Source organism: Zeugodacus cucurbitae, chromosome 2 (genome assembly GCF_028554725.1).
Source record: "Zeugodacus cucurbitae isolate PBARC_wt_2022May chromosome 2, idZeuCucr1.2, whole genome shotgun sequence".
NCBI classification, from domain to species: Eukaryota; Metazoa; Arthropoda; class Insecta; order Diptera; family Tephritidae; genus Zeugodacus; species Zeugodacus cucurbitae.
In genome coordinates this window covers 46604281-46621832 of record NC_071667.1, presented here as the reverse complement: position 1 = coordinate 46621832, position 17552 = coordinate 46604281, and the positions used below count along the sequence as shown (strand labels likewise).

The 17552-nt window shown below is 34.9% G+C and overlaps 3 protein-coding genes across 3 annotated transcripts; 2 read left to right on the top strand and 1 right to left on the bottom strand.

Annotated features, from left to right (window-relative positions):
* Nucleotides 1-4033: 4033 nt before the first annotated feature.
* On the top strand, nucleotides 4034-7810 carry LOC105212371 (protein Cep78 homolog). The gene is made up of 7 exons (XM_054228746.1): nucleotides 4034-4595; nucleotides 4656-4843; nucleotides 4949-5125; nucleotides 5201-5375; nucleotides 5442-5895; nucleotides 5956-6328; nucleotides 6845-7810. The coding sequence occupies exons 1-7, from the start codon at nucleotides 4319-4321 to the stop codon at nucleotides 7274-7276; spliced, it is 2076 nt and encodes a 691-aa protein (XP_054084721.1). The 5' UTR covers nucleotides 4034-4318; the 3' UTR covers nucleotides 7277-7810.
* On the bottom strand, nucleotides 7764-8708 carry His4_1 (histone H4). Its single transcript, XM_011184293.3, has 4 exons — nucleotides 8596-8708; nucleotides 8405-8516; nucleotides 8143-8259; nucleotides 7764-8067 (listed from the first exon to the last, which is right to left on the bottom strand). Exons 2-4 carry the CDS (start codon nucleotides 8465-8467, stop codon nucleotides 7936-7938), a joined length of 312 nt encoding a protein of 103 aa, XP_011182595.1. The 5' UTR covers nucleotides 8468-8516; nucleotides 8596-8708; the 3' UTR covers nucleotides 7764-7935.
* A 550-nt stretch (nucleotides 8709-9258) lies between these two features.
* Nucleotides 9259-16734, top strand: LOC105212373 (activin receptor type-2A). Its single transcript, XM_011184294.3, has 9 exons — nucleotides 9259-10180; nucleotides 11370-11549; nucleotides 11669-11842; nucleotides 14061-14209; nucleotides 14296-14481; nucleotides 14574-14913; nucleotides 14995-15197; nucleotides 15277-15369; nucleotides 15434-16734. Exons 1-9 carry the CDS (start codon nucleotides 10105-10107, stop codon nucleotides 15611-15613), a joined length of 1581 nt encoding a protein of 526 aa, XP_011182596.2. The 5' UTR covers nucleotides 9259-10104; the 3' UTR covers nucleotides 15614-16734.
* Nucleotides 16735-17552: the final 818 nt, after the last annotated feature.

Genomic DNA, 17552 nt, shown 5'->3' with positions numbered 1-17552 from the left:
AGGGGTCTTGAAAAGTCATGGTCCGATTTTGACGATTTTTCCACAACTGATGTCATAGCTCAAATACAATATTTGTGTAAAGTTTTATTCCGATATCTTCATTGGTTCCTAATGTAAATATTGTAAAGTGAACGAATCAGATGAAATTCAAAATTGAGTTATATGGTAGTAGGCGTAGTTGTGAACCGATTTCGCCCATATTCCACCCGTGTCATGAGGGTGTCAAGAAAGTGTTATATACCGAATTTCATTGAAATCGGTTGAGTAGTTCTTGAGATATGGTTTTGACCCATAAGTAGGCGACGCCACGCCCATTTTCCATTTTGTAAAAAAATCTCAGTACAGCTTCCTTCTGCCATTTCTTATGGGAAATTTGGTGTTTCTGATGTTTCTGAAGTTAACTCACTTTTAGTCATTTTCAACGTAACCTTTGTATGGGAGGTGGGCGTGGTTACTATCAGAATTCTTTTATTTTTAAACTGTATAAGGAAACGGCTAAAAGAAACGACTGCAGAAAGTTTTGTTTATATAGCTTTATTGGTTTGCAAGATATATACAAAAAACCTATTTGGAGGTGGAGTGACGCCCACTTTTCCAAAAAAATTACATCCAAATGTGCCCCTCCCTAATGCGATCCTATGTTTCAAATTTTATTTAGGAACAGGTAGGTTTTTGGTTTTCGCCATTTTTTGGCGTGGCAGTGGACCGATTTTGCCCATCTTCGAAAGCAACCTCCTCAGGGTGCCAAGGAATATGTGTTCCAAGTTTCATTAAGATATCTTAATTTTTACTCAAGTTATCGCTTTCACGGACAGAGGGACGGACAGTCATCCGGATTTCAACTCCACTCGTCATCCTGATCATTTATGTATATATAACCCCATATCTAACTCTTTTATTTCTTGGTGACACAAACAACCGTTATGTGAACAAAACTATAACACTTTGTGCAACATGTTGCGAGAGTATAAAAATTATAGAAATACTCTAGTCGCTACACTGTTCGGATAGTTCAAAGTTACAATATATTATTTACTGAAAAAATTAAAATAAGATGGATTTAGTTCTGAAAAGAACTGAATATTAGTTCTGATCATTTTTAGTGACAGATAATTTTTCATTTCCATATAATATTCTGAGTGGCAACATGTGCGAAAATCCCGTCGGATAATCCATGCGTCCGATGTTTTCATGTTTTTTTGGGTTAATTGTAATTTAGCGTTGTGAGATTCAAATCAAAAACTCAATATGTACAATATGTAGGTAGACGAGTGTGAGCGGCGACCACGCGACAATTTTCAAATAACTTATTAAACTGATATCTTTCGAATGGATTAATACCGAAGTATAAATAAAAAGGAGCTTCTATAGCGGTGGTATTTTGATATATTTTTTTATGAAAAAAAAAAACCTAATTGTGACATAACTATAATAGACATATGCTGTTTGTAGATATTGATATGTTATTTAATATTGTAGAACATACTTTTGTTCTATCATCAATAGCTTCCGCAGCGCATGCGACGAAAGTCGTTTTAGGGCACTTTTTTACTCCTTGGACTACGTTAGTTTTGTTTTAATAAGAATCCTTAATCTTTTCTAGCAATAAATGCAGCTTATGTTGCTCGTGGTGAATGTAGATTTCCAATGGTGGAAGAATTTTTAAAATCGAAACAACAGTTTTTGAATTTAATCATTGACATTTATTGTAAGCCTATAGTCCGAATGAATATAGACTCTGGAGGAGTCACGAGGTGTTCAGAATTTAAGTATCTTCTTACGGTGAACACGGTCAATAAAGTCAGTAAGGCGTTCACTGCGTAATTCTTAAAAATAACACTTTTCAAGATATGATTTGGCAAATTTTTGTATGGAAAGTTTTGAAGCTCTTACATGGACATTATACATACATATTATGTATATATACATATATGGATTTCTCTGCGTCAGTAAAGATTATTTTGCCCAATGAAGTTCATTTGTAACTATTCTCATTAGCACCAGAAGTATACTATCAAGCACCTGCGTTATGGTTATGCTTCGGAGCTCTAGAACAATTGTCAAGTGATACATCTGTATGTACATACATATAAAATTAAATATATATTTACATTTGTATGTTTGCATATGTTTATGCGTGTCATATTTTACATATTCATGGTTCCAGCTAAGGTCATCATTGCCATATGTCGACCGAGAACAATACCAATCCAGAATTGCACAATTCACAACTTCATGGAATTATACACTGCCATACATAAATGTATAGTACAGATTGTGTATTAACATTTGTAAACAAGTGTGTGATACATGAAAACAAGTAGGGTGACTGTGTGTACTTGAGCCAAATTATGTGACATGCTCCCGTAGAGTACTACTGCTATAGGCCGTCGGGTTCATGTGCTTGGCGAATTGTCACACACAACACTATGTCCGCATAGTTACTTTTCTGGGTGTGAATTCTTGCATTACTTGTTTTTGTGTTTTTATGTAAAATGTAAGTTTTATTTAAGCTTTATAACGGTAAACGACTAAAACCAAATAAACTGTAAAAAATAGTCGCCGTAAGGTGATGATTTTCGTAAATTAGCGCAGTGGAAAATTATGGTTGCTTCCTATGTTAAATACTTTTATTATTCAGTTATGGAACTTGTTTTTCATAACCGTAAAAATATGTGCAGAGCTCATAAAACATCATCCGAATGTTTTTATTGAAAATGCTATAATTAGGGAATCTTTAATTATTACAATCGTTTGGGGTACAGCATCCTCTATGCAAGTTAGTCCTGTAATAAAGAAGTACTAAATTCGACAGACTAAATGCACAGACGTGTGTTAAATACTTTATAGATTTTTTAAAAATAAAGGAAGAAATATGCTAAAAGGTACGGCATTCCTATAAGATACCTAGCATTGTGATAAATGTATAGTATACGACATAAGCTTGAACGGAGGAACGTTGAACCTCACGTACGAGTACGTTTGTGGTCCGATTTCACTTATTTTTTTGGATCAAACCATCATACTTTAAGAAATCAAGTATATATTTAACATCATATATTAAAGTCGATTTCTATATTGACGTTCTTCTAGTCGATATAAAGATAGTGATGTGTAAACTCTGATCTAATAATGAGTTCAGTTTGTATATATAACAAGAACTACCGTGCTTTAAGTTCTCTAACCAAGTTAATCACCTTATGGAGTGGAGAATCGTACCCCTTTCTCTATTTAACTGCTGAGAGAAACATAAACTTGAAATGATTTACACATGAATGAAAGAGGATACCATTTAGAATATTTCATTCCGACAATAAATACCGTAACTTCATATTTAAACTTGTATTAGTTATCTGTAGGTGTATGTATGTAATTGGCGTAGGCGCCGCTTACGCGATTATAGCCGAATCAATAATAACGTGCATTCGTTACTTTTTCTCGCAACTTGGCGCCAATTGGAAATACCAAGTGAAACCAGGTCTCTCTCCACCTGTATACTGCTTCCACGGGCAGATACTGCACCAAAAATTTCTAAAGGTCGAGTGCTTTCGTCCATTCGAACTACATGACTTAACCAGCGTAGCATCTGTCTTTTTATTTACTGAACTACATATATCAATGTCGTCGTATAATTTGTTCCATCGTCTGTGGTATTCGCCGTTGCCAATGTTCAAAGGATTATAAATTTTCCGCAAAACTTCCAGTGCTATCTCATTGGATGTTGAAATCTTCCACGCTTCTGCACCATAAAGCAGAACGAGAATAATGAGCGACTTGTAGAGTTTGGTTTTAGTTCCTCGAGAGAGGACTTAACTTTTCATACTCTACCCAAAGTAGCACATGAAGACAAATTTTTCTTCAGAAACCACAGGCATTTGTGGGAATTTTTCAAATTATTTAATTTCAAAACCAACGACTAATTTAAATGCATGGACATTAATCTTCGAAATTAAAAAAAATAAAATTGGCTCGAGAGTGAGGTGTCAAGTTTTCGAAAAATAATTGCATCTCTAGAGATAGAAATAAAAATAGTAAACTTAAAAATTTTAATCACACAAAAAAAAATAGAAAAATCATAAAAACCACAATTTTTTAATCAATCAATTCAAAAATTTCAAAATTATTTCGATTTTTTTTTCATTCTACCCTTTTTATTAAAAAAAACTGTCAAACTTTTTACCTCCCTCCCATCCCGACAATATCCGTCCGTCGTAACGAATCTCACTCATAAGCAAAAATCACAATAAAAATCGTAATCCAGGATTATAAAGAACAATATTAAAACAACAACAACGGTAACATAAGTCAAACTAGAATAATGCAGAAGAACTTGGAATTACGTGATGTGTGCAGTTTGACATCGACGAAGAAATTTAATCGCTGTCGTTCCTTTCACTTCCGGTATTTGGAGCTCTGTCGGGCGAAGAATCTGACTCCTTTGCCAGATATTCGTACCAAAAACAATGCAACATCGATGTTAGATTTTTTTGGTGAAAAATTAGGTGTTACTGATTGGTTACTCATCATAGAAGCTCTTTACTACGATCAAGTGCTCCAAACCCTGAGCATTCGCTTGCGCAAGACCCTGGGTTCGGGTAAGTATAATAGCTTCATAGCTTTCATAAGCCAGCATTTTTTAATTATACCTTGTACAGTGCTGGACCATTTGGATACGGAAAAGAAGGCACGGCTCTTCAAACAGAAGCCGGTGATCTGTACTAAGTTTGTTTTTTCTGGTATCGTGGAGGCGGTCTCAAATTGTATTGAATTCAATAAGAATTTAAGAATTCTAAATCTGGAAGGTTTGCCACTCAATGATAAATACGTGGAATCTATAGCTAAGGTATATGACTTAAATGAGCAGAACCAAAATCTTTGAAATTTATTTTTAAAAATTGGTTTTCGAATTTTATCCGTAATTCATTATTATTTTCCTCGCGACATGCAGGCTCTATCTTCGAATGAAAGCCTTAAGGAAATAAGTTTTCAGCGTTCGAATATTTATGATAAAGGATGTGAGGCTATATGCAATACAATTAAATATCTGGAAAATGTAGAGAAGTTAAATTTATCTGAGTGTGAGCTATCAACAAAGGGTGCTGAACACGTCGCCGATATGATTAAGGTACCGAAGCGTAAATAACTGTTCATAAGTTTCCGCTTTTTTTAACCCCAAGCTTCTCGTTTATATATTTTACAGATACAAAAGATCAGCCGCTACACAGAGGGTTGGCAAAAGTCGCTACGTTATCGTGATGTTGATCCGGACACTATACCTGGATTACGTTCGATTGCATTAGCGCGTAATCCGCAAATCGGCGATGATGGTGTAAAGGCAATTGTAGAAATATTAAAGGAGGATGTATGGGTAAAAGGTGATTGCACCACATTGCTATTGACCTCTCTTTTTGTTTTTTGAAAATGTCTGTTTTTCTGTGCAGTTATCGATATGGAGAATTGTGGTCTGACTGATCGTGCTGCAAACTTGATCTTGGATTGTCTCGAGGTGAACAACTATATTATTGATTTCAATGTACGTGGAAATGCAGGTATCAGTAAGTTCCTGCAACGTAGCATTCGTGAGCAACTGGGAAAGGAGGATGAGGATATGAAGATGCTGGAAGGTCAAATGCAACAGAGCACTGGTGGCAACGGACCGAATTCGCAGTCCAAGAAGAATCGCGTAACATTGACACAGCTGAAAGAGCAATTGAAAACGCTCGAGGAACAATTGGCATTTGAGCGTGTTCTACGCAAAAAGGCTGAACAATTGAATGAGAAACTCAATCAGCAAATAATTGCGTATGAGAATCAAATGGAAGACGAAGCCAATGCGCGTATACCGGAGGGATACGTTGTCGTGAAAAATGAATCACTGCAGTCCATAATTAAAGAGTTAGTGCTTCCATGCATGGAAATTAGGTGCTGAAATTATAATTTGTTGTATATTTGCAGGCGCAATGACTTCCAGAAGCTGGCCAGCAGCGTTTGCCGCAACAACTCACCGCGGAATAATAACAGTCGATCCAAGCAAATGAATGCATTGCAGATGCAAAGTTCGCATATGTTGCCGCGTGAAACTCATAGTGCCAGTATACTGCCACAAAGTGATGACACTTCGTGCCATGGTACTGCGATTGATAGTGCGAAGAACATGCAGATGCATCAAGTTATGCCATCGCCTACTTCGACTGTGAAGGAGATGCCCCGTAAGCTTCTCAAAGTGCGTAAAGTAAAAAGTGAAATGAAGTACGTGGAGCCAATACCGAAAGATTCCTCTAAAAAGAAAGAATCTAAATCGGATCATGAGTTCGCCAATGAGACTGACGTAAGTAGGCATTTCCAGAAGCAAATCTATGATATTTTATCTACCTATTTGCTGTGACATTGTTTATACTATACATTATATAATTTTATTGTTATATTTATTTATGTATTTATTACACTTTAGTAAGTTAAACAATTTCTTATTAACTTTAACAAAAAATTCTAATAAACGCGAATAATTGATTGCTAAAAACTAACTATATTTGACTACAATATATAGTATAACAGTAAATGAACGGAGTGGAACTTAATTTGAAATTATTTTATTTTTTTTTCGAAATGAAATTCGCATTTATTGGGCAATAGAAAAATTTCTGCTTAAATTAATTAAATAAAAATAATTACAACGTATTTATTTAGCTCTATGTAACTAAATTATGCAACATACGCATCTATTTAAATGAAATTATACTTTGTGTAAAAAATACTCTTTTTATAATGAGTAAAAAGTTGTGAATGAACAATTACAATGAAATAATTTCCATTAATACTTTCCTCTTATTTTTATTTGCTACAGTTTCAACTTACCGCGGTGCACTTCGAGACAAATATCGGCGATTCGACAGCGAACAACATGTCTCCGATGATGCTACCAATGCCAGGTGTTTCTTCGCCGTTGCTAACACAATTGACGGCGCGCATTGACAAGAAGCCATTAAATAATGGTGGTGGCTGCTCCATTCCCAGCAGCAGTCGCAATAATTTTTGTAATAAAATTGAAATGGACGATTTGTCCATATCCACATCTCGCAGCCAAACCAGCGATGGCTGTTCCAGCGATTCGGATACATTGCGTAACAGTGTCGCAGATTTTCAACCGTTGAAGGTGTTCATACGACGCAACAAATCGTTGACGTCACAACAGCAATTGCAACATGGTCAAGGCGAAGGTTTGACTATGGACATAAAGTCGCCACGTACACTTTTCATGGGACTGTGCGATGACTGACAACGAGGTGACTATTGTGTGAAAAAGAAGGACGCAAGAAAGCTCAGAAAATTATCTGGAAGTTTATTTTATTTTATTTGTTGAATTTAGTATTTTTTTCTTTTAAAGCTGTCGCCGAGAAGCATATCAAGGCCTCTCACTCCTCATTCCTTCTTCCTAGTTTTTTCTTAGGAAGTATAGAGAAGAGATATGTGTGTATCAAATGTTGTAAAATTACACTACAAAATTCTCTGTAGCGTCCGAAATATATTTTCGTATATTTTTTCTTGCTTACAGCAGTTCTTGTGTAATCCTTTTCTCAATTCTGTGTATACGTACATGTATATATTTTGTATAATATTATGTTGCAATAAATAGACGTTTATAAAATGTTGGCAGGCAATTTTTTAGAAACCAAATACATGTACATAAATGCTACGTGCCAAAACGATCTACCCATATTATAGGATTCAACAACACTCAAATCTACTGTAGTGAATTAAAAACATTTTGTAGCGTTTCAATAAATGGAATAGTACGTTTATTTCACTTTAATGTGCATTTTGTTTGTAATAAGCAAGAACATCTAATCATTAAAATTCATAGTAAAGTTAATATTTGATGGGTAAATTGGTCACCCTTACGGATTATTTAATACATTCAGAATTGCGTCAAAATTTTTAACCGCCAAAACCGTAGAGGGTGCGACCTTGGCGCTTCAAGGCGTATACAACATCCATAGCGGTGACCGTTTTACGCTTGGCGTGCTCGGTGTAGGTGACGGCATCACGAATAACGTTTTCCAAAAATACCTGAAATTTTAATTATATTATTATATAAGAAATATTCTTGCATTTCCAATATATTAGACGGAACAATATTTTTACCTTCAAGACACCACGAGTTTCTTCATAAATCAAACCAGAAATACGTTTTACACCACCACGACGTGCCAAACGGCGAATGGCCGGCTTTGTGATGCCCTGGATGTTATCACGTAGCACCTGCAAAATCGAAAAGAAAATTATAATGAGTTAAAATACATAAGCACACATAATAACTACTCGATTGAATCACACAATTATCACCGCATAGACATTATAGTATGCAGCACAAATCGATGCATTCGACCCAACAACAATTACTTACCTTACGATGGCGTTTTGCGCCTCCTTTTCCTAAACCTTTACCACCTTTTCCACGTCCAGTCATTTCGTTAAGTTTTTAGTTGAATGAGTCTCTTAAATAATATCAGCTACAACTGCACAAACAATTATTACATATATTAATATTATTTATTAATATTTAATAATAAAATCAGGGTACGTTAACGCACTTACCTTTCAGACGCTGCTTTGTCTTGCACAAATGACGAAGTTAATGTTTTCAATCGTTGTGTACCTTTTCGTCAACGCAAGCTCGTGTAGGAAAGAGACAAAAATACTAATAACGGAATCTAGTACAGTATTAAAATATTTTACGCCTTATTTCTCTCACCTGAGCAAGGTTGTATATAAAAAGGTATGACAACAGTTAGAAAATATTTAATAAAGTTATTTAAGGTAAAGTTTAACATTATTTAAATATATTAACTTTTATAAATGGGAGTATTCACTGCTTGTACTGTTGGTCTATGCAGTCTACCATTTGAAGATACTTTCATATAATAGAGGGATAACACTTTCCGATGGTGGAAGTTCTTTAGGCTCATTCAATGTGTCTTTTCTTTATTTATTACATTATCAGTAACTAGTGTATTATCTCAGAACAGCATATCTGTATTTACTTTAAATGATTTCGGGATTAAAACTAATACTTTGCAATATATTGCCAGTGTATCTGACAGTGCCATCTACAATTCAGTAGTGGAAACTAAAGTGAATTTATTTGTAGGAGTTGTTAACTCTACTTGTTATAATCAAAATAAAAACAAAATACACAGTCTATCCTGCTTTAACTTTTGTGGGATAGTTTATCGGCGACTACCAGTCGCGCTGTTGAACACTCTTTTTCACTCCCACGCATGCTGTTGGTGGAAAAGTGTGCAGTAAGTGTTCTCAGTGAGTACAGATCAATGCAGAAAGAAAAGTCAAAATGACAGGAAAATAACTACGTTCCAAGGAAAAGATGCAACACAAATCTTGTTTGAGCAATATAATACGGAAAAACTGTATTTAATGGAACATATTTTATAAGAATGGAGTCAAGACAGTGTTATTCATAAGTGAACAATAGAATGTAAGATGTTTCAGTTCAAATAAATCTATGGCTATTTTAGGATAATCTCATAAAATTTCATGTGCTTCAACATATCACAAGTGTTAAAGAGGTCATTAGTGAGCGAATATAAAAGTTGTTCAAGAATTATATTTTCGAGAATTTTTAATGATAACACGACTTTAAAAAAATATAACTCGACAACGCCTACGTAAAAGTGATAAAAATGTGTTTATCAATTGCTTGTACGAAATAAAACTTGAATCGCTTTAAAATTACTACTCTAAAGAAGAAACAAGCATCGGTTTACGAAGTTGTAAATAGATAAAAATAAACTGCAGTAATGTACATACAATGTATGGAATTGTGTAAAGGGATGAAGGATAATATCTCATCGAATTGATTGTGCGTAATTACACAGTTTTTTTAAGTATTTTAAAACATTTAAAAAAGTGTATATTGTGATAATGCGACTGCTTCGTATGAACAAAAAAGCATTTGGTTTATTTTAAAAAGGATGCTCATATGAATGGTCGTAAATCGTGTATAACTTCCATGTGCCAGTTTCGTTTTTAAAGTGAGGATTAAATATTTGGTAATTAAAAACGTTTCAAAATTATAAAATTAATACAATGGAACCAATACAAAGAAACCTGCATTTTTGGCAGCAACCGACGATGATATTGCCCCTACTTATCCTGCTGACAAGTAAGTAGAGTTTATTTTCTGTTTAATGTTTAACGAATGCAATATTTTAAATATATGCATATATATAATGTTTGTTAGTTTTATCTCTCCATTTGCACTATAAAAATGACCTTTATAATAGTTTATCATATTCTTTAGCATACAGGGTTTTTACTTTTTTTGTAGTAAATATTGTGAACGATTTCTTAAAAATTATAAGTAGTAACGCAAAGCTGGACTTTTTTCTATTTTGTGTTATTTAATTTTGAAACTAAAACTAGAAATAATATTTTTATATGAAATATTTTTTTTATTTATAATACTAAATATTTTAGCAAATATGTTTCTTATAATTAATGCATTGTATATTGAATATACATACATACATTTTCATAAACATATCGAACTATTTCCACTGTATTTCTTCCTTCTTCGTGTTTAAAGTTCAAACATGTTTGTGTTTTTTTGCTACTTAAATCGAACCGCCTACCACTAAATAAAAAACAAATGCAAAAAACATTGATATGCTATGTTTTCTTATTATATTATAAAACAGTGGTTGTAGCCTTAACATAGCTCACAGAGTATTCCTTGCACTGGCTCAAATTACCCGCACAATATTTTCTGTAAAAAAGCTACTATCCATATATATGTGTATACGCTTTTCACTCTTTGAGTAAATGAAAACGTGCTGTAGATGGATTGCCTAGTTAGCGCTGCGTTGCTGCAGTTGAGGAGAGGTCGTATACGCCAGAGACTGTGGGGCATACGATATGCCTACAAAGTGAATATTATGCAGTTGCTCCAAGCATACGATTTACCGCCCGCTAAATTCAACACGAGTATGCAAACTTTCTACACTGAAGATGAAAGGGCAACCGTACTTATATGGTAGTTAATACTGCTACTGACAAATTTTGTACACATATACATATGTATGTGTACCTATGTTTGCAATTCGGTATATTTGTTTCTTTATGTTGTAATATTGGATCACCATGAATCCTACAATCATACTTTTTGTTTTTTTTTTTTATGTTGGTTTGGCTTGAAACTATTTACTTTCCATTTTATCTACCTCACTTCCTCTTTCAGCCATCGTTTGATGTATTGCCTCTGTTGTTTTAACCTTACTACTGTCATATTTTAATTTTGGAAACACCAATTTTCTGTTATTCAATACATTTATTCCCATATTTTGATTTTGCAGATTTTACGGGTTGGACACAGGCCGCGGTTTTGCCTGATGGCCATAGAATTGACTGTGAACATTTTGATGAAAAGAATTGCACCATGGATGGTGATTGCGCGATCAAAGTGGAGCACTGCAAGGTGGAGTCGGATAAACCCTCCAGTTGTTATGTGCTATGGACCATGGATGGCGAAACAGGTAAATATTTATATGTACACGTATATGTCAATACAGTTACATGTTGCGAATGAGTAAAAAGAGTGTTAACTATGTACTTGTGTATATTTGGATCTATATGTTAAAATTTTGTATTGCAGGTGAAACCAAAATTAAAATGAAGGGTTGCTTTACAGATATGCATGAATGCAATCAAACGGAATGCATTACCAGTGTTGAACCCCGAAATAAATTATACTTTTGCTGTTGCAAGGGTTCCATGTGTAATATGGAGCACAAATGGATATCTACCACAACCGAGGCGTCAACTCAAGGTAAGGTTAATGTTTTAAGGTTATTGAAAAAAAAAACACGGTAGTCTTAAAGTTCATTTCAATTTTTAAAGTGCGTGACGTATCGTTATTAGTGTTATAAATACTCATCTGGACTGCAAAATTTTAAGATAAATATTTGGCGTATGTGTGTATATGTTATCTTCAATTTTAAAATTTCTTAAATATCTCAGCAAATTGTTAATTGTTTTAAAAAATTAAACTATTTTTCAAAACTTTATTTTTTATTAGATATCAAAATATAGTACAAGTACATTTATAATAATCTTGTCACACTGTGTCACGGCTAGTGTTGCCTCCAGTTCAAGTGGCGATTGCCTCAGTTGCAATATATACATGCATACATACTTAGGTGCACCTTTATACGTATGTAAATACACATATGCAAAATGCTATGATTCTGATGCTGTTGCTCATCCGCTGAAGTGTTTAAATCTGTTGGTAGTTGGGGCAGTAAAAGCAACAGAAAGAATTACAACGATGACTACAACAACCACAGTGGCCACAATAGTCGTGGCACGTGTGCTTGTTCGAACGCGCGAATTGCGAGTTGTGAGAGTTGCACTGATAGAGCGCCACACAGTATTTACCCCAATTTTTACTTTGTTTTGCTTTGCTACTTTGTATCGTTTGGGGTCCCTGCCTTTCGGTTGCTGAATGCTGTGTGAAACTGCTTGTTTGCTGGTGCAGCTAATATTGTCGTAGCGCACAGGCACCACAACGCTTCGCTGCTGTGTTGCTGTGATGTCGTTGTAGCACGGCACAACACCCGCAACTGCAACTACCAGCGTTCTATGCCGAGTTAACGAACTCGGTAATAAAAAACGAACAAGTACAAGTACAAAACAGCCGCATAGCAAAGGATCCAGCAGCAGAACTCGCTTCCAGTTGCCTGCATCTCGCTTGTTTGGGCAGAGCTCTGTTAGTTGCAACTTGCTGCATGCATGTGCTGCCGCAGTTTAATAGCTGTTGCGTTGATTGTCGTTCTTTTTTTATATTTGCACATTTTTTATTCCCTATTTTGTTCATTTTTACTAATTTTTTTTATTTCTATTTTTTGCAAATATTAAAAAATGCTTGATACGGTAAGCGAACGCCGTGTTTTAGTTCTCCTTGTTGCAAGGACTTTTGTGTTCACTTTTCACGTTTGGAGCACGTTCGTGTGTTTCGTGATGATTTTTACATTTTGTATGCCGTTCATGTGCATCTATGCGCTTATGATTGAGAGTATGTGCACGAGCTGTTTCTAAAATTAGGGGAGAACTTTCATTTTTGTATGCTTTTTTGGTTCTACTTAAGTAAACATACATTGATGCATACAAAGGCATACGCCATCGTGCACCCTCCTCCATTTGGCCACTTGAGCAGTTGTTCACCTGTGGTGTTCCGCTGTCGTCAAGACGAAGTCCAATGAAATTTTGTTTACTTTTTAATTGTTGCTGTGACACGTGAATGTACATATATATATGCGACTTATATGTATATGTATACGAGAAATATTCGAGTTTAAGATTTAAAGAGGATTAAAAATATGCCCATGAAAAGTATTTGAAATTTTAGTTCCTGTTTAGAATGAATATGTCGTGGTGCCTCTGCATAATACATTATTTTTGTGATTGGGAATACTTTGTTGATGAGTTCGTTTTTCGATAAGACAAAGTTACAGAAATTCGAAATCCGCTCAATTCGTCGAAATTTTAAACATTATTTTTTATTTTAAATATAAATTCATATTGGTTCGCCATTTGAAATTAAAAAAAATAACGTCGAATTCGTAAACAGCAACATCGAAAACCCCCGACTAACGAGTTTCAAGCGAATCTGATGCATTTTACAAAAAGTCGTCCGCCATATTGGATCCGCTATTTCGAATTTTTAAAACCCGACATAGTATTCGAAATCTGCGACCCCGAAAACTACCGACTAACGATTCCGATGAATTAAAAAAAACGCTATTTGCCTTATTGTTTTTTGGGAGTTATGTCAAAACCCTGATCTAATGAGGTTAATTGGAACATTTAATAAGACCACCGGGTCAGACCTATGTTTTTTTCCTGTGGAATTAAAAGTCTATTTTACCATGCCTTCATAAACTCAAAAATTGTCACTTTTGAACTTTTGCAAAATAAATTATTTCGTCAAATGAAAACTTTTTAAATACTTTATGAATAATATGCATTCTTCGCTCTTTTTCTATCAGTGCCAAAGGAAAAAACAACGGATAATACGAACCTAATTTACGTGATAGTTTGTGCTGTGGTGTTCGTTTGTTTGGCGCTTCTGTTGGCACCATTTGCATATTGCTATTATCGCAAGCGCAAACCAACCAATTTCAACGAAATACCCACGGTGAGTTGAACTTCGGCCGAAACTTGTTCATTGCATTTCTGTATTTATTTTACGCGTAAATATTTGTTTTTGGTTTTGTTTTTCAGAATGAAACGGAGGCTACAAATGCTTCGCCACTGCTCAACAATCGGCCCATACATCTATTGGAGCTGAAGGCAAGTGGGCGTTTCGGTGACGTATGGCAGGGTAAGCTGCACAGTCAAGATGTGGCTGTTAAGATATTTCGTATGCAAGAGAAGGAATCTTGGAATACCGAAGTGGATATTTATAAGGTAGAATTTCGATAAAACTTTGAAACATGAAATTGAAAATTAATATTTAAACAAAAACACTTGATATCTTATGCAATTTTGCTTTTCAACAGTTACCACGCATGCGGCATCCAAATATCTTAGAGTTTCTTGGTTGCGAAAAGCACACGGAGAAAGTCCAACTGGAATACTGGCTCATCTCCGTATATCATCCGAATGGTTCACTCTGCAATTACTTGAAATCGCACACACTGACTTGGCTGGAACTGTGCAAAATCGCCGAATCCATGTCGCAAGGTTTAATGCATCTGCATGAGGAAATACCGGCCAGTAAGGCGGACGGCCTAAAGCCATCCATAGCGCATCGCGATTTCAAGTCCACAAATGTGCTGTTGAAGGGCGACTTGACGGCATGCATTGCTGACTTCGGCTTGGCTATGGTATTCCAACCGGGTAAGTGCACAAGTGCACAAGTGCTTATTTTTCGTGCTATCTTTTTTGATTGTTAATATTTTCCATACGCGCTTGTTGTAGGCAAATCGTGCGGCGAAACGCATGGTCAAGTTGGCACACGCCGTTACATGGCACCCGAGGTGCTTGAGGGCGCCATCAATTTCAATCGTGATGCATTTCTGCGTATTGATGTGTACGCCTGCGGCTTGGTGCTGTGGGAGATGGTGTCGCGCTGCACCGCTGTGGGACCTGTTGGCGACTACATATTGCCATTTGAAGCTGAGGTAAATCAATGTGTGCCTTGCAATGTTTCTGGAACATATGTATGTATTAATTATGTATTTTTCATGTTCATTACTTTAGCTGGGACTGCGTCCGACATTGGATGAGATACAAGATACTGTAGTCACAAAGAAATTGAGACCGCGCTTGCTGAATACATGGCGTACACATGCTGTAAGTAAAGCTTAAAAATGGTTAAACACCATCACTTTTATTGTTTTTTATTACAACCCTGCAGGGTCTCAACATCTTCTGTGACACCATGGAGGAGTGCTGGGATCATGATGCCGAGGCGCGCCTCTCCTCGTCGTGTGTCATGGAGCGCTTCGCACAATTATGCAAATATACGACAACGCCACTCCTCATTGAGAATAACACAAATTGCGAGGAGGAGCGTTTGACTTCCAATTGCTTATAGGAAAGGTATTAAATCACTACGCTAGCGTGTTGTAGTGATTGCCAGCGCTTGAGAACAAGTGTAATAATTGCGAAAAACTTACGATTCAATATATATTTTTAAGGCGATTTAAATTACACTGATAAGTTTATGGTATACATCATATCCGCATATATGTGTATTTAAACATACATATGTACAACAACGTTGAATAACCGATACATTTTAAAGTGTACATTTGATAGTTATACGTTTTCAACAAATAGTGCGATAAGAAGTAGCGTAAAAATTGGCTGGCAGCTTAAAGTATGTTGTTAGTTAAGTTACATAGACACAAACACACACACATGCATACACAAACAAAAAACAAAAACAATAACAAACAAAAAAAAAAAAATAGCAAAATAGTAAAAGTTAAATAATTATGTTGATCGAAAGTGCAAAACAGATTTTATAAGCATTATGTAACTTACAAAACACACACACATACATACATATGCACATACACAGTGATTAAATTAAATTGCACTACTGACGCATATGTTAAACAAAAGCGAAATCATATTATTGTTGTTGACACCCATTACACAAACATTGAAGTTAGTGTTAGTTTATTGCTTCCGATGTTTACTCATTTCATGTTACACACAAAAACCTTATAGACAGCTGTACCATATATATTTGTGACTCTTTTATTGTGTTACGTTTGTATTGAATATTATTTTCGTGCCTTTTTCTGTTTTTCTGTTATCAGTTATGTAATTTTATGCATTATCATACATACTTACACTCTACTGCCATTTGTGTTGTTTTTGCACACACATCATACATACATACATACATACATACACACACACGCATTTGCAATTTGCAAAAACATTTGACTTTCTTTCAACAAGAGAATGTTAATTTTAAGTCTACTGCAATTCATAAAATTTAATAATGTGTTATGCATAACGTGATTTTGTACACCCAACAAAATTTTGTAATTTTTATTTTTTATTTTCAGGTTTTAAAATTATTTTTTAAAAGCGAATGCGCAAGTTCGTCAAAAATTCTACAAAATTTTGTTGAAATTCTGATGACCTTGCACAAGCATAGTTTAAGGGTTTCTGTTGAAATAAACGTAATTATTTGATTAATTTTGTGTTTTATTTGTTTATTTGTTGTAAGTTCTTTTATTGTTGTTTATTTTTTACATATTTTTTATGAATACAATTTAATAATTAATTGCGCTTGTACCAGTCTCCAAACAGAAAACTTTACTGTGCCAATAAATAGTAAATGTAATTCCTAAGTATTCTTAAATTTAATGAAAACATGAGCAACCAGCATTTGCACGCAAACTTGTGTTTTTGATGAATACAATTACTGCATAATTGCAAAGCATATATACACAGGGTCAAAATAATAAGTACATACCCATAGCCTGCAATCATGGTTTAATTTTGAATGTTTGGTGAAGTACACGAATACCTTTTAGAGTGGAAAGAAAATGGAAATCCCCCTATTTAAATAGGCGTAGCAATTTATTGTAGAAGTACGTTTATTGAGTAGTCAAAATAATAAGTAACTCGCGGTCAAACAAAAAAGACATTAAAAAAAGCTCTCACTAAAAAGGAGCCATTCATGTCTTCAAGAATCATTTCAGCCGATTTTGTTAACATAATATCTTCCAAAAAGGTCCATCGTTGGTGAGGTAATTTGCCTGTCAGAATAGCGAGATGACTTGCTTTATTCCGGAAAAATTTTCAAGATGTGTTAAGTATTCACGAAAAGTTATGCAGATTGGTCCGGCCCAGGTGGCGAAAAAAAGTAGCGCAGATCTTGTGGAAAGAAACAAGAAGTAACTTGTTCGAGAATTATGTCAGACGGAATGTTCCCACTCCAAAAGACTAAGAATTTCATTCGGTTTACAAAAAATGCCGTTAAACATGGTAGCCGCCACCATGAATATGTT

Bases quoted from the DNA above. Each gene is read 5' to 3' on its own strand.
- LOC105212373 (XM_011184294.3), top strand. From the start codon at position 10,105: ATGGAACCAATACAAAGAAACCTGCATTTTTGGCAGCAACCGACGATG. The intron at 10,181-11,369 runs GTAAGTAGAGTT...TTGATTTTGCAG, and splicing joins CCTACTTATCCTGCTGACAA to ATTTTACGGGTTGGACACAG. The intron at 15,198-15,276 runs GTAAATCAATGT...TCATTACTTTAG, and splicing joins TATTGCCATTTGAAGCTGAG to CTGGGACTGCGTCCGACATT.
- His4_1 (XM_011184293.3), bottom strand. From the start codon at position 8,467: ATGACTGGACGTGGAAAAGGTGGTAAAGGTTTAGGAAAAGGAGGCGCA. The intron at 8,260-8,404 runs GTAAGTAATTGT...TCGATTTTGCAG, and splicing joins GCGCAAAACGCCATCGTAAG to GTGCTACGTGATAACATCCA. The intron at 8,068-8,142 runs GTAAAAATATTG...TTAAAATTTCAG, and splicing joins AAACTCGTGGTGTCTTGAAG to GTATTTTTGGAAAACGTTAT.
- LOC105212371 (XM_054228746.1), top strand. From the start codon at position 4,319: ATGCAGAAGAACTTGGAATTACGTGATGTGTGCAGTTTGACATCGACG. The intron at 4,844-4,948 runs GTATATGACTTA...CGCGACATGCAG, and splicing joins ACGTGGAATCTATAGCTAAG to GCTCTATCTTCGAATGAAAG. The intron at 5,896-5,955 runs GTTAGTGCTTCC...GTATATTTGCAG, and splicing joins CTGCAGTCCATAATTAAAGA to GCGCAATGACTTCCAGAAGC.